We start from the raw sequence: 15,342 nt of genomic DNA, 5'->3' as shown, positions 1-15,342 counted from the left end.
TATATATATATGTATAATCTGGAGCAGACTTCTGTTCTAAAACAGTCATTGACTAATTTTACAGAGGAAGGAACCAAAAACAACTGAGGTCTTAAGAAGTTTATTTAAGTCATATGATAAAAGGTTCTGGCTAGCATACTAGCAATATCCTGCCTATTTTACTCAGATGTATTGCTTTGTCTCAGGTCATTTCATGAGTACACACACATATACACACAAGTGATTGCAAATATCTATAGAGCACAGATCACCGTGCCTACTCTACCTAAAGCAAGGATTTTTTTAAAAAAAGATACTTCATAACCATGTTTTTGAAAGCTTAGGGTTTCGTGGAAGTGCCTTAGGAAGCTTGTTAAGAGTGAGGTGGAGGCTGAACAGTGGGCCTATGGGTCCCATTCCCGCTTCAACTGATATATGGACCTGCTCCCATCTATTTTAGATATCGGATGATTACACTTCTATGTTACTATTCTTTTGAAAATCCAGTTCTGTTAACAATCAAAGTTTGAAAACCACTGTACTTGATTAAGGACTAGGGTATGAATTTGAGTATGTACACACTACAGCCAAGAGCCTTCACCACAGGTCATAGGCATATAGACACAGGGTCAGAATACACAGGACCATTAACACCACAGATATTTGGAGTCCAGAATAATCACAAATTGTTAATCCTGATAATGGCTAAGGGGAAAGATGTTGGCAGGCAGGCAGGCACTTAAGTTACTATCTACTAAAACAAGATGCTATCGTTACTGAATTGCAACTTCTCTGGATAAACCAGGGTTAACCTGTGAAAGCTTACGGACCTGTCTTCAGGCACAGTAAAGCTAGAACTGTGTAAGAGTCCTTTAGAGATGAAATATTTTGATGTCCATGCTGCACTTTCCTCAGAACCACTTTGCTACAGAAAACTCTGTTCCTGCCCTAATATGACTGCTCTCAATTGGAGTGTGAACTTGGACAGTATTCCGACAATTAATGAATATAAAGGTGTGTTGTAATGTCTTAATGAAAATGGTATCAGGCCAAGGTCTCTCTTTTCTTTCTTTTTAAAATTCTATATGGCTCACTGCCTGTGGAGAAACAGGAGTGCCCTCAACTAACTGCTACTTTTCAATCTGTTCAGCAGCTTAAACTTGAACTTGTGCATCAGATCCTTCTAAGGCCAAAAGAACATTGCCTTTAAGTGCCAAATACATTAGTTACTCCCATGAGCCAAGTAATCAACTTAGGATCCCTGGTACATTTCTTTGGTTCAGCTGCAAGGCCCCCCTGCTCAGAGATCTTCCGCTCTTCCATCTCCAGCTCAGGCGTGGCCAATAGGAATCCAATACCTGCTCCAAAGTTTTAGAAGTAACTTAAGTCATAGAATCAAAATTGCTCGCGAGTCTTCCTGATATATGTCAGCAATTCTGTTAATTCATTGAAGAAAAAAAAAAAGGAATGTGAATGTTTACTTTCATTAAATCTGTGCTCAATGATTTTACAGCAAAGAACATATATGTGTTGCACACAAAATGAAATTAATTAACAGACAGGTTATATACTGAAGAACAAAAACAAGTGTTTGACTTGGAAATTGAACTTTATTTACAAATGTTCTCCTATAGACAAAGATTCCATTCCACCCCCTTTAAAATATTATAACTAATACTTCCCAGAAAAATCATTTACATTGTTTTAATCTTTCTGCGTAAAACAGTATTATGGGATAAGCAAATATGGGATGGTCTAAGACATAAAAAAACAAAAGACAATTTATCCACCATGAATGCTCTACTGACTGACAGAATGAAGAATTACAAATCACACCCCTTAATGTGCTACTCCGAGAAACGGAAACGTGCTAATTTGGGGAGGTAAATGCTTCACAATAGTCTTCTTACGTAGTATGGTTTAGTGGTGATTGTTTAGGATTGCTCCTGCAGGCTGCTATTTATGCTGATTTAAAAAAATAAGTCATTGTTAAAAAGGGCATAGACTTTTCTATACAGATTTTTTTTTTACCTATGGAAATATGTAGATACTGACCTGGTCTCATCATTCAGGCCAATTAATAAAATACAAACGCATGAAAAGAACTTAAAACTTAAAAACACAATCATCATGTGACTAACTGACTTACAAAGTTAGAATTCTCCCAGAAATCAGAGTATTGCTCTTCAATAGTTACTATGAATTTGAATTTTTCATAGCTGAGACAGTATACAGACAAAATATTTAACCAAAGAGTTCAAAATAAAATAATCCAAATTTCCTATCTAACATTTTATATTTTAAAAATCCTTTAAATTTTATCTAGGAGGATAATCATTCTTACATCATAGCTAAGTCACAAGGAACTTTGAAAAAAAAATTCATCCCTGAGAAGTCAAAGAAAGAAACCTCTAAAAACACAGAAGTGACAGTCCTGCACCCTTTTAACAATCTTTACCATAGCATGAACTTTTATCAGCAGTCAGCAATCAAATGTATTTCAATCTGGCCTCTGATGATCTGATCTTTTTGCAATAAAACTATAAGTGCAACATTTAAAAAAATCAGATAAATAGGGACTCTGGTTTTATTGGCAGGTTTACATTTTTGTCAAGTCCAAGGTCAGCCAGCTAAGATACGTATGTTCCAATAAAGACTGAAGTAATAACTTCTGCTGGCAGCTCTTCTCCTGAGTCTCCATTTCCCCCATTGATCTTCACCCAAATAGTAAAAGTAATATAATCGCAATTGAGTTTACTATTATCAATGGCACTGCAAAGAAAAAAAAACAAAAGTTTTTTATTACTAAAAAAAATCAGAAAAAAATGAAGACATAGTTTTACTAGCATCCAGGAAGGATGGAAATACAGTATGTCATCAGAATCACATTGCAAATCCTTATAACAAAGTAACATTCAAACATGCATTAGATCATAAAATCCAAAACTTATTGTAAAGTGGGCTTGTGTGACTGGGGATAAGGGTCACACTGGTACAAGATCAATATAAAGTCATCTGTGGATAGTGCTGGTGCAGCTCTGGGAACACAAAAGCATACTGGACCCAGGCAGAAGTAGACCCACATGGCTGCCAGTGACAACTGACAGTAGAGATACAGTGCAAAGAAGATTCTGTTGCTTCATCACTAAATTAAGAATGAAACTTATCATTCTACCCAAAGCTGTGATGAAATCAGCTAACAGAGACAGAGAGAGAGAGACCCTAATTTTAATGGTTTTAAATAAAAGGTTTTGAATTCTTCAGTTGCTCTAAAATATTTTCTAATAAAAATAGCAGATAATGGGACCTGTATTTTTCTCTTGAAAGTCTTACAGGACTCAGATGACTTCTCTACTTAGAAGCAAAAGAATTTCTAAAAGGTAAGAACACCGTTGTCTTTCAACTCTGAGAGGTGACATACAGGTAGCATACAAATATTACATCACTGAGCATTCCATTACATCAAGTGGCTTAGATAAAAATAAGAGGCAAGCTAGGAAAGAAACTAGTAACTTTTAAGCAGTAAAGCCAAGTTAAATATTATAGAAAAAAGTTCCCACTACAAAAATGGCATTCACACTTGGAAGTTTTGCTACTTAAATCAAACCACAAAATTAAGAGCGTTCCACTAGTTTTTCTTCTTACCTCTCATCACAGTTCTCACAGATCGAATAAGGTTCATTAGCTGAGATTTAATTCCTGGCTCTTCTCCAAATCCACCAATTCCCTGGTCTGTTGCCCAGCCAACTGCATAATATAAAGATGATTAGCTGTGATAAAATTTATTATGCACTCACCTTGCTCCCTCATTAGTCACCTTCTAAAGATGATTTTGAGCCTTGTTAGACATAAATTATATGACTTAAAAACTTGAGTATATTTTTTACTTTTGATAAGCAGCACAAACTCATTTAATTTCGATTTTGATTTTATAAAATAAACCAGTCTAATAAATTCTTCCATGGCACTGTATTCAGTAAAGATGACTGTTGTGACACCCTGATTGTTTTCTTTCTCTTTTTCTAAACTAACAAACAATATTTTTCAGGTCAGAATTGAAAACCAAAGCATATTGTCAAGTTGAATAATTAGCTCAATTCAGAATTCATAAAACCCGAAGTAATTATCAGTATAAAAGTGTTGCAGCTGATCTTCACTATCTGTTCACCTGGGGAAATGTTAATGTAAACGTGGTCGCAGCTTGGTTACGCCTTCATAGCATGCTCTAACCCGACAACAGAGGCACATCTTTTTAACTTGATCATTCCTCTTCATTTCTCAATTTTGAGGTAAGGAATTTAGCCTATTATCTAACCCTATCCCCACTTATTTTCAGTAAATGAGTCTTTTACCTTCTATCATTTTCCTGATAATATAAATCATTATTTCTTTACCTTTATCTGCTAATTCTTTTTTTATTGCCTTACGCATTCTTCTAGAGGCTTACATGTCCTCATTTCTGCAACGTCCTTCTCTTGTCCTCATTTCAGGTCCACTTTTCATATCTCACATGACTGTATTTTTTTACTCTCATATAACTACAGGGCTTAATTAATTCCTGACATGTTAACCCTTAAACTTGAAGACAGAACAAGTTTTTATTTTATACATGAAAGAACCATGTATCAGGTAACAAGATTTCACTTTGTTTAATCAACTTTTACTTGGTTGAAATAAAGGTTAAATAACGGTTGCTTGTTTTTTTTAAATTTTTTGGTCACATCAACACTGAGATATGTTGTGGTATAAAACTAATGTAAAATTCAAGTTCACAGCAGAGCTGATGTGTTTTCACTCCCACTCACCCTTCAAGGCCTAGCTCACTTGTGCTTACAGCCTTCCCCATCCACAGGGCTGTCACTCTTTTTTGAGCTCCCGCAGCACAACTTCTATCACAGTGGTTAATACCACAGCCTCTACTATCTCTTGCCAGACTCTCAACAGATGCCTCTGCAATTTCCTCTCGACTTCTTTCTCCCTTAAAGTGTCAGATCTTTCTAGCTCACAATGTGTGATGATTCCCATTGCCTACTGAGTGAAGTTAGAAACTCCTTAAATTGACATGCTAGCCTTGTATCATACTACAACTCTCCGAGTAACTAGTGGTTACTCAATTACCCACTAATTGCTATACATGTTAAAGGCAGCTTCTGAATCTAGGTTTATCTGACTTCAATGTCAGGGACTTTTCTAATTCCCTCCTATGTCAAAATAAACCTTACTCTTTGCTCCCCAAACAGTAACTACTGATTGTAAGTTACATTATAAATTCCTGGAAGACAGGAACTTAATTTAGTCTGTCTTTACCTTTCCCCTCTCCCCCACCCAGAGCAAGTACTTAGTAAATGTTTGTGGAATTAAACTGAATTTATAGCAGACCAAGTTAATTTTGGAATAAAGAAAGATAAGGTAAATCCTAGAATCGCAGATAAAACTTCCAAAGAAACATGTTTCTTTATTTTAAAGGCACACGAAGTGTAACCAATCATTCAATTGTAGCTTTGCGGGAGGGAGGAAGAAATCCTCCAATATTAAATGTACACATCTCTCCAAGATAAAAACAATCTCAGAAGATACACCTGCATCTTGCTTCCTACTTCTGCATCTACTTCTGTCTCCGACAAGCAAATACACTTACGCTGTTTCTCCAACGCTGACTTTTACCATATCACAAGTTCTACTGTAAGTTCTTTCTCCCACATACCTGTCTCACTCTTCCAGGGAGCTCAATCAGCATTCTCCACTACATGGCAGTCCTCTTTTTGTAATCTAAGTTCAAAGGTGTAGTACCAGCCTTTAACTACTTATAATGTGGTAAAAACTATTTCATAATAGTGTCTCTAGAAGGACATAAAACACAAAATGACCACCACCACCTGGCGTATCATTTTCCAAACCAGTTTAGTCTTACTCATATAAACCTACTTAACAACTCTGCACAATAAGAAAGCAGCCTGGTTTTGGTTAAACATATTGGTTACTGTAACGAAGGAGAAAGTTTTCCTTGACCCTCTTAGGGTCCCTGGCTATGTCTGAAAATTAAACTGACAAAGACAGATTCACAGGAGAAAAGCACACAAATTTTATTAAGTTTTTACATGTACCCGGGAGTCTTCACAAGAAAATGAAGATCTGAAAAACTGAAGTTTTTCAAACAGGAAAAAGCAGGAAGTTTTTCTACCTTTTAGACAAAAGAACAAATTTGTGAAGAATTAACAAAACAAAGGGGTTTGGCCTATAGGTAGGAAATGCAATAATGTCTGTTTATACAGTCTTCCTGGCCCTAAATTCCCTGTCTCTGGTGATAAGAGTGTCTCCTTTCCTCCTGGTACAGGAAGGATACCTTTCACACGGGAGATTTATCTCCTGCTTTCAAGAAAGAAGGGCCAGGGAGGGAGGAAGGCGGAGTGACCTCTCTGATTCTGGTGTTTTCTCTAACTCCTTCAGCTTAAGATATTCAACATGCCACGGTGCCTTATTTGGGGGTAGCACGTCCTGAACCCCATCAATGGATACACACTTTTATCTTAGCTTTCTCCTGAAACCCTACTAAAAATGACATTAGGGCTTCCCTGGTGGTGCAGTGGTTGGGAGTCCGCCTGCCGATGCAGGGGATGCGGGTATGTGCCCCGGTCCGGGAAGATCCCACATGCCGCGGAGCGGCTGGGCCCGTGAGCCATGGCCGCTGGGCCTGCGTGTCCGGAGCCTGTGCTCTGCAATGGGAGAGGCCACAACAGTGAGAGGCCCGTGTACCACAAAAATAAATAAATAAATAAATAAAAAATAAAGGGAAGAATAACTGACTTAACAGAGAAGGGTGAAACCTAAACATCCAGGGAGCACACAATAAAAAACTGAGGTGAATCGTGCTGAGAACCCTGGAAACTTGAAAGAAACTTCAAAATGCCAGTGAGGGCAACAAAGCTGAGACACTGGAGGACTAATTGAAAAGTCTCCACAAGAGCAGTTAGCGCCGCTCCTCCTTCCCCTCCCATCCCATCCCCTTCCCTAAACTGAACTGATAGGAAGAATTTCCCTCTCTTACACCCTCAGAAGACAGGAGGTTTACTCTCAGCAGAGACTGAAGCATGGAAGCTCTGGACCTGGGGACATCTAGGGAGGGTGGATTGAATTAAAGTCTGCAAACCAAGTGTCAAACTCCTGCCCACTTTCCTTGCTTGTGTCTCACATAAGCCTGGAAATAAGAACACTTATATTCTGCAGACAGGAAGTTGTAAAATTACTCTGGAAATTGACCAGCTGCCCAAGAAGACTTCAGATACTGACATACTCAGGGCTTTAATGAGACAGCGAACTTACAGAGAGGCCCACTGGTGAGCAAATCCCAACCACATACACAGAGCTTCCTAAGAGCCTCTCAGTGCTTTACTCTTTAGAATGAACTGACAGTCAAGAGGGAACAATTCTTAACGTGGAAAGACAGAACAAAACCAGAAAAGAAGACTTTGAGGAAGAGACAATGCAAGAAGTAGGAGTTCATTTTTTAAAAAAACAAACATCCTTAGAGAGAGAACAACTACTGTAGCTATAAACCCCAGAGAACAAGATGCCATAAAAAAAGGGGACATAAAAAAGGAGTGGGACTTCCCTGGTGGTGCAGTGGTTACAAATCCACCTGCCAATGCAGGGGACACGGGTTCGAGCCCTGGTCTGGGAAGATCCCACATGCCGCGGAGCAACTAAGCCCGTGTGCCACGACTACTGAGCCTGCGCTCTAGAGCCCGTGAGCCACAACTACTAAGCCCGCGAGCCATAAGTACTGAGCCTGCATGCCACAACTACTGAAGCCCACACCACACCTAGAGCCCATGCTTTACAACAAGAGAAGCCACCACAATGAGAAGCCCCCGCTCGCCGCAACTAGAGAAAGCCCACGCAGAGCAACAAAGACCCAACGCAGCCAAAAATAAATAAATAGATAAATAAATAGATAAATCCACTATATGATTTTTTTCTTGTACATAAAGCATCATTGTGGAGCACTAAAAGAAACAACACGTTCTCTGCACTACTGCCAAGATAATGGCTAACCTATGTGTATAAATATAATAGCTCTCAGGTCAAGAATCACAAGAATATGACAATGGGAACATAAAGTTATTTAGAAAACATTCATTGACTGATGGAATGAATTGTAAAGATGAAAGGACCCTTGTTGTCAGTCTACTGGAGGAGACAGAAAAGAAACTGCAGTGGTATATTACCCACAAAATGGGTCAGAGATGGTTTCTGGGAAAGGCAAATGCCAGAAGTAGGCCTTAAAGGATAGGCTGAAGAGTTAGCCAGTCAAAGAAATGAAGTAAATCAAGGTCATCACAGGCATTATTTTAGTAATTTGAGTCTCCTTTCCTTTTTTCTTGGTCTAGCTAAATGTTTGCCGATTCTGTTGATCTTCTGAAAGAACTAGCTTTTAGTTTTGTTAATTCTATTGTTTTTCTACTCTGTATTCCATTAATTTTCACTGTAATCTTTATCATTTGCTTCGTGTGTGTGTGTGTGTGTTGGAGAGAAGGAAGAGCTGGTTGTGGCCCAAATGCCAGAGATTCTCACTGCTCTTACTGAGCTTTAATAGATTTTCTTGGGGGAAAAAAAAAAGTTTCTTCATTTGTTGTACACTCTTATGACAGTTCCCAGAGACTTCAAATGTTCGTTTTTAAAATAATTTTCACTAGTTATAGTTGTTTTATTGGAAAGAGGGTCCAGTGGAGGTTCTCACACTACCATTGTGGAGGTGCTTTCCATTAATAATTGCATTTCCAAATAATTTGATTAAAACTGGGCAGAGAACTTGATTAGGTATTTTTCCAAAGAAGAAATAAAAATGGCCAACAAGTACACGAAAAGGTGCTCAACATCACTATTCATCAGAAAAATGTAAATCAAAGCCACAATGAAATATCACGTCACACTTGTTAGAATGACTATTACCAAAAAGACAAGAGACAATAAATGCTGGCAAGGATGTGAAAAAAGGGAACCTTTGTGCACTGTTGACAGGAATGTAAATTAGTACAGCCACTATGGAAAGCAGTATGGAGGTTCCTCAAAAAATTTAAAATATAATAGAACTGCTATATGATCCAGCAATCCCATTTCTGGGTACTTTTCCAAAAGAGATGAAGTCATTATCTCGAGGAGATATTTGCACTCCCATGTTCACTTCAGCACTATTCACAATATCCAAGACATGGAAACAATCTAAGTGTCCAGTGACAGATGAATGGATAAAGAAAATGTTGTGTACATATATAATGAAATATTATTCAGCCATAAACAAGGAAAACCTGCCATATGTGACAACACAGATGGACCTTGAGGACATTATGCTAAGTGAAATAACTCAGAGGAAGACAAGTACCGTATTTATCTCACTTATACGTGGGATCTAAAACCATCAAACTCATAGAAAGTGAGAGTAGTATGGTGGTTGCCAGGAGTGGAGTGGTAGGGGAAATGGGGAGATGTTGGTCAAAAGGCACTAATTTTCAGTTATTAGATGAATAAGCTCTGGGGATCTACTGTACAGCATGGTGATCCAACACTGTTTACTTGTAAGTTGCTCTGAGAGTAAATCTTAAATGTTCTCACCACAACAACATTAACAACAAAATGATAATTATGTGAGGTGAAGGATATGCTAACCAGCCTTACTGTGGTAAGCATTTTGCAATATATACGTGTATCAAATCATCACATGTACATCTTAAACTTAGACAATGTTATTTGTCAATTAGATCTCAAAGCTGGGAGAGAAAAGAATGATGTCTCACATTTATAAATGGTTATATAGATACCCGCTTAATAGCCTCAGTTCTGTCACCTGGCCTGCAAAAGCCTACTTTTTTATTTTTCGGTATGCGGGCCTCTCACTGTTGTGGCCTCTCCCGTTGCGGAGCACAGGCTCCGGATGTGCAGGCTCAGTGGCCATGGCTCACGGGCCCAGCCGCTCCGTGCCATGTGGGATCTTCCCAGACCGGGGCACGAACCCGTGTCCCCTGCAATGGCAGGCAGACTCTCAACCACTGCGCCACCAGGGAAGCCCAAGCCTACTATTTTTATAATATGGCCCTTTCAGAAAAAGTTTGTTTCCTTCTAGCTTTGTTTTACCTTTCTCATTTAGATCTACAATGCTCTTGCAATTGGCTTATGTGTTTAGCCAGAGACAGACGGTCAAGATTCACTTATTTCTTTTTGAATATCCAGTTAACCTAGAATCATTTATTGAAGGACCATCCTTTCTATCACACTCTACTGTTAACTTTATCATAAATTAAGTGTCCATATAAATATGTGTCTGTATTTGGATTCTCCACTCTGCTCCATTGTTCTATTGTCCAACAACCTTTTAGTAAATTTCTTTCTGTTTAATCAGGCAGAGTCAGCTTCTATTGCTTGCAACCAAGAACCCTGACAGGAATGAGTAATCTCAGGACTCAATCCTTGAACCTCTTCTCCCTCTGAGAAATAGACTTCATTCCAATGGTTTCAAATTACCAGCCAACACCAAAAATCCCCACGTGTAAATCCTTCCCAGACCTCCTCCCTTCTGGGCACCAGACCTGTATATGCAAATGCCTACATGATATCTCTACTTTGAAGCCTTAAAGGTACCTAAAAATAGGCTAATTCCTATTCCTATTCCAGGACTTAGCTTTAAATGCTATTTCCTTAAGAAGTGATGCTGTTCTGATTCAACCAGGAGGTTATATTCCCATGGTCTCACCCAGTTCTCTTCCTTCAAAGCATTTATCTTAGACTCAAGTATCTGTATAATTAGACTCTAAGATATGAGAACAAAGATACTGTGTTATGCTCACTGCTACATCTTTTCCACCTAGCTCACGGTGGCTGGCCTATTTGTTATAAGGAATGAAGAAAAACTTCCTGCCACCAAATTTGGGAACCTCCTCCTTCTCCAGCTAATCCTTCCTCCTTTTTCAATGAAGAAAGTATCCCACCTCCCACTTAATGCCATCTCCTCCATCTGTGCCTTTGGACCCATCCCTATCCACCTTCTCAGAATCCTTGAGTTATCAATTACCTCTTTTCTCTCCGGTACCTTTTATTTTTCTCGCATTACTAGATCTTTTCCCTTAGCAATTCCTTTTCTAACCTTTAATTATGAAAGTTTTAAAACATACTTATCACTCAGATTTAATAATTATTGATTTTTTGCCTACATGCTTCATCTTTCTTTCTGCTTGATTACTTTAAAAATAAATTACTGGTACTGAAATATTTCAGTATGCATTTTTATCACACTAACAAGATGTACAGTGATTCCTTAATATCATCTAGTATCTACTCCATACTCAAATTTCTTCAAATGTTACCAAAATATTTTTTTTAATTAATTAATTTATTTATTTATGGCTGTGTTGGCTCTTCGTTTCTACGCGAGGGCTTTCTCTAGTTGGGGCAAGTGGGGGCCACTCATCGCGGTGCACGGGCCTCTCACTGTCTCGGCCTCTCTTGTTGTGGAGCACAGGCTCCAGACACTCAGGCTCAGTAATTGTGGCTCACGGGGCTAGTTGCTCCGCGACATGTGGGATCTTCCCAGACCAGGGCTCGAACCCGGGTCCCCTGCATTGGCAGGCAGATTCTCAACCACTGCGCCACCAGGGAAGCCCCCCAAAATATTTTTTACAGCTGATATGTTTGAACTAGAATTCAATCAAGGTCCACATGCTGCATATGAATATCTCCCTACATCTCTCTCTTTTTGTCTTTTTTATATTTTGTATATTTGCCTCAGTGGTCACTTCCTCCCCACTTATTTCATGGCATTGACTTATTGAAGAGACCTGACCAGTTCTCATTGTCGCTGCTGAGACCTAAAAAACAAAACAATCATAAAACATATCTTTGGGGCTTCCCTGGTGGCGCAGTGGTTGAGAGTCTGCCTGCCGATGCAGGAGACACGGGTTCGTGCCCCAGTCAGGGAGGATCCCACGTGCCGCGGAGCAGCTGGGCCCGTGAGCCATGGCCGCTGAGCCTGCACGTCCGGAGCCTGTGCTCCGCAGGGGGAGAGGCCACAACAGTGAGAGGCCCACGTACCGCAAAAAAAACCAAAAAAACAAAAAACATATATCTGCATCCCCTTCCACCTACCATTTCATTTCCTCCAACTCAGTGATACATTTGGATAATTGTGCTGTCTCCATTCTATGACTTTCCACTCGCTCCACCCCATTCCAATGTGGATTTTACCCACTGTTGTAACTGCTCTTACAGAATCACCAATGACCTCTACTACCCTGAATCCTCAGGACACTTTTCAGTCCTTATCTTGCTTGGCTTCTCAGAACATTCCACTGTTGTATTCTCTCTCCTGCTTCAAACACTCCTTGGCCTCTGTGAAATCCCACTGTCTAGATTTCCCTATCTCTCTGTTTTGCTCACTCATCAATTTCTCCTGTCAGCTCTTCTATCATTACCAGAACATTAAACACTGGAAGAGATTTTAGGACTGTCCTGGTCAAAATTCTCCTTTGTAGTCTATTCCTTCCCTGAACAATTTCATCTCTTCACATGGCTTAATTTATCATCTGTGGTTGACAGACTCAAATCTCAGTCTCCACTCTGGCTCTTGCTTCTGGTCTATGGACTTAAGTCCAACTGACTATTCTATATTTCCACTTGGCGTATCTCACAGAAATCTCAATCTCAGCATGTGCGAAACTTCTTTATCTCTTCACCTTGTTACCTGCACCACCCCCCACAATTTTCCACCAGTGCCAACTCAGTAAAGCTACTACCCTTCACTCAGTTGCTTAAACCAGAAAACCAAGAGAGATCTTTGACTTTTTCCTCTCTCCTCATTCCCAATGTCCAAACAGTAAATTCTATCTTTTCTACGTTTAAAATATCTTCTGATTTGTACTAGTTTCCTAGGGCTATTATATCAAAGTGCCACAAACTATGTGGCTTAACACAATGAAAGTTTATTTTTTCACAGTTCTGGAGGCCAGAAGTCCAAAACCAAGCGGTTGGCAGAGTTGGTTCCTTTTCGGGGCTCTTGGGATAATGTCTATGCCTCTCTCCTAGCTTCTGGTAGTTATTGGCAATCCTTGGCATTCTCTGGATTGCAGATGCACCACTCATCTCTGCCTCTGTTGTCACATGGCCTTCTTCCCCCTGTGTCTGTGTGTCTCTGTATCTCTCTCTCCCCATAGGGACACCTCATTGCACGTAGGGTCTATCCTTTTCCAGTGTGACCTCATCTTAACTTAATTTCACCTGCAAAGACGTTATTTCCAAAAAAGGAAACAAGGGTTAGGACTTTAATATATCTTTTAGGGGCATACAATTCAACCCACAATGTGATTCCTTCTACTTTTCTGGATAGCACAGTGGTGAAGAGATGAACGTGAGTCAGACTGCCTGAACTGAACCCTAACTCTGCTGCTCTCTAGCTGTGTGATCTTTGGAAAGCTACCAACTCTTTTGTGTTTCTGGTCCCCATCTGTAAAGCAGGAATGAAAACAGTATTTGTCTCATAGGGTTGTTGTGAGGGTCACACAAGTTAATATGTAGAAAGCACTAGATACAGATCCTGGCACATGGTAAGTGTTAAGTGTTAGGTATCATTATTGTTATTATACCCATTCAACTTATATTATACCCACCATCTCTACTTGCCCTATTTGGAATGGTGCTTTCCACATCCACTCTTCTACACTTCTGATCTGTTTGTTCTCCACACAGTAACCAGCAAATAACACAAATCAAGTCATGTTACTGCCCTGCTTACGAACTTTCCACACCAATTTTCACACCAGCTCTTACTCATCACCTCCCGACCCTTCACCTAGTTAATGTTTACTGACTTATCTGATTTCGGGTTAGACACACTTCCTCCAAACTCTCAAAGATTCACAAGCTAGTATCTCCCAGCACTTCTGTTTGGTAACATTCTGCATACTTGTTATTGGTACTTGTTCAGTTTTTATTTAGATTAACTTTCATTAGGAGGGCAGGGCAACTGTTTTAACCTCAGTTTCAGCTGGCACATAATATGTGCTCAATAAATCTCTCCTGAAGGAAAAAATGAAACCAATAAATCTTGCTCATGGGTTTGAGTTTCAGTGATCTACACAGACATATTTGGTACGCTGTGACAAGTGATGCACATCACGCAGTATCCTGCCGTAATTGTGCCTCATGCAGAAAAAAGCAGTCTGCCCAGGTGGCATAGAGGTCGCTGGATTGTGAGATCCCGGTAGGCGTAACTTCTGTCTTCTCTGTATTCTCAGATTCTAGCCGGGCACATCCTAGGCACCCAATAAACTGTGCTGAATAAACTTTTCTTGGAACATGGATGACTGTATGTCGTGATAACCCCAACACGTCCCCTTTCCTCTTATCCCCAAAGCCCAGGAACCCCTACGGCCTTCCATCAGTTCATTCTTCTGACTACCTACGCTCCAAAATGAGCCACGCCCCTCCCTCGTTCACTGAAAACTCACACCCCAGGTTTTTGACAATTAAAAGCGGTCACAGAGAAGGGTACTAAATTCCTAACCTAAACTGGACGCAGGCAGGGGCGTTTCCTGGCTCATCCCCGCCTCCCCCCATCCCGAAACGCAGGGTCCGACACACAATGGGCGTCTGTTGAACAATCTTCACCCCACTGAACAATCTTCACTCCACTGGTGAGACAAAAGTGGCTCGGCTTCCCCACCCAAGAGGCGAGCCCTCGGCCGCCCGTCTGTCCCGGCCCAAATGGTCCACTCACGCGGCCCGACTCGGGTCCGCGCCCCCGGAGCTCGCTGCCGCCCCCTCGGCCCGCCCCCGCGGCCCCACTCACTGTTCTTGAGGAATCGCTCCTCGTGCAGCACGGCGATGGCATTGACGCACAGCAGGGCCGCCTGCAGCAGCGAGTACAGCGTAAAGGCCATGGCCAACCGCCCCGAGGCCCAACCGATCCGCTTCCCTCCGCGACAGGGAACGTGGCGCCGCCACGGCCGGCACTTCTTACGGCAGCCGACGAGGCCCAAAACGCGTTCTGAGAAGCTCCGCTCGCATCTGACTAAGACCCGCCTCCTTCTGACTAAGACCCGCCCCACGCTCACATCAGCAAGGCCTGTAGAGCTGCGCTGTCCAATGCAGCAGCCAGAAGTACCGAACCCTTGAATTGTGGCTGGCCCGAACTGAGGTGTTGTAAATGTAAAATACATAGGACGAAAACAAGAACGTAAAATCTCCCAATAATTTTAAAATGTTGATTACAAGTTGAAATATTTTGAATATATTAGGTAAATAAAATAATTGCTAACATTAATTTTTACTGTTTATTTCTATATACTTTTAAAAAACTGTGTCTATGAGGTTATTGATAAT

General features: G+C 40.5%; 1 protein-coding gene across 1 annotated transcript; it reads right to left on the bottom strand.

The window, feature by feature from the left end:
* Positions 1–8: 8 nt before the first annotated feature.
* Positions 9–14,974, bottom strand: IER3IP1 (immediate early response 3 interacting protein 1). The gene is made up of 3 exons (XM_079942693.1): positions 14,810–14,974; positions 3,625–3,726; positions 9–2,751 (listed from the first exon to the last, which is right to left on the bottom strand). Exons 1-3 carry the CDS (start codon positions 14,898–14,900, stop codon positions 2,696–2,698), a joined length of 249 nt encoding a protein of 82 aa, XP_079798819.1. The 5' UTR covers positions 14,901–14,974; the 3' UTR covers positions 9–2,695.
* Between the last annotated feature and the right edge of the window lie 368 nt (positions 14,975–15,342).

The sequence above is a fragment of the Stenella coeruleoalba genome (genome assembly GCF_951394435.1).
Source record: "Stenella coeruleoalba genome assembly, chromosome: 14".
NCBI lineage: Eukaryota > Metazoa > Chordata > Mammalia > Artiodactyla > Delphinidae > Stenella > Stenella coeruleoalba.
Note: the sequence above shows the minus strand (reverse complement) of the source record. Positions and strands in the feature narration are given on the sequence as shown.

Bases quoted from the DNA above. Each gene is read 5' to 3' on its own strand.
- IER3IP1 (XM_079942693.1), bottom strand. From the start codon at position 14,900: ATGGCCTTTACGCTGTACTCGCTGCTGCAGGCGGCCCTGCTGTGCGTC. The intron at 3,727-14,809 runs GTGAGTGGGGCC...TATATTATGCAG, and splicing joins GGAGCGATTCCTCAAGAACA to TTGGCTGGGCAACAGACCAG. The intron at 2,752-3,624 runs GTAAGAAGAAAA...TTTTCTTTGCAG, and splicing joins TGTGAGAACTGTGATGAGAG to TGCCATTGATAATAGTAAAC.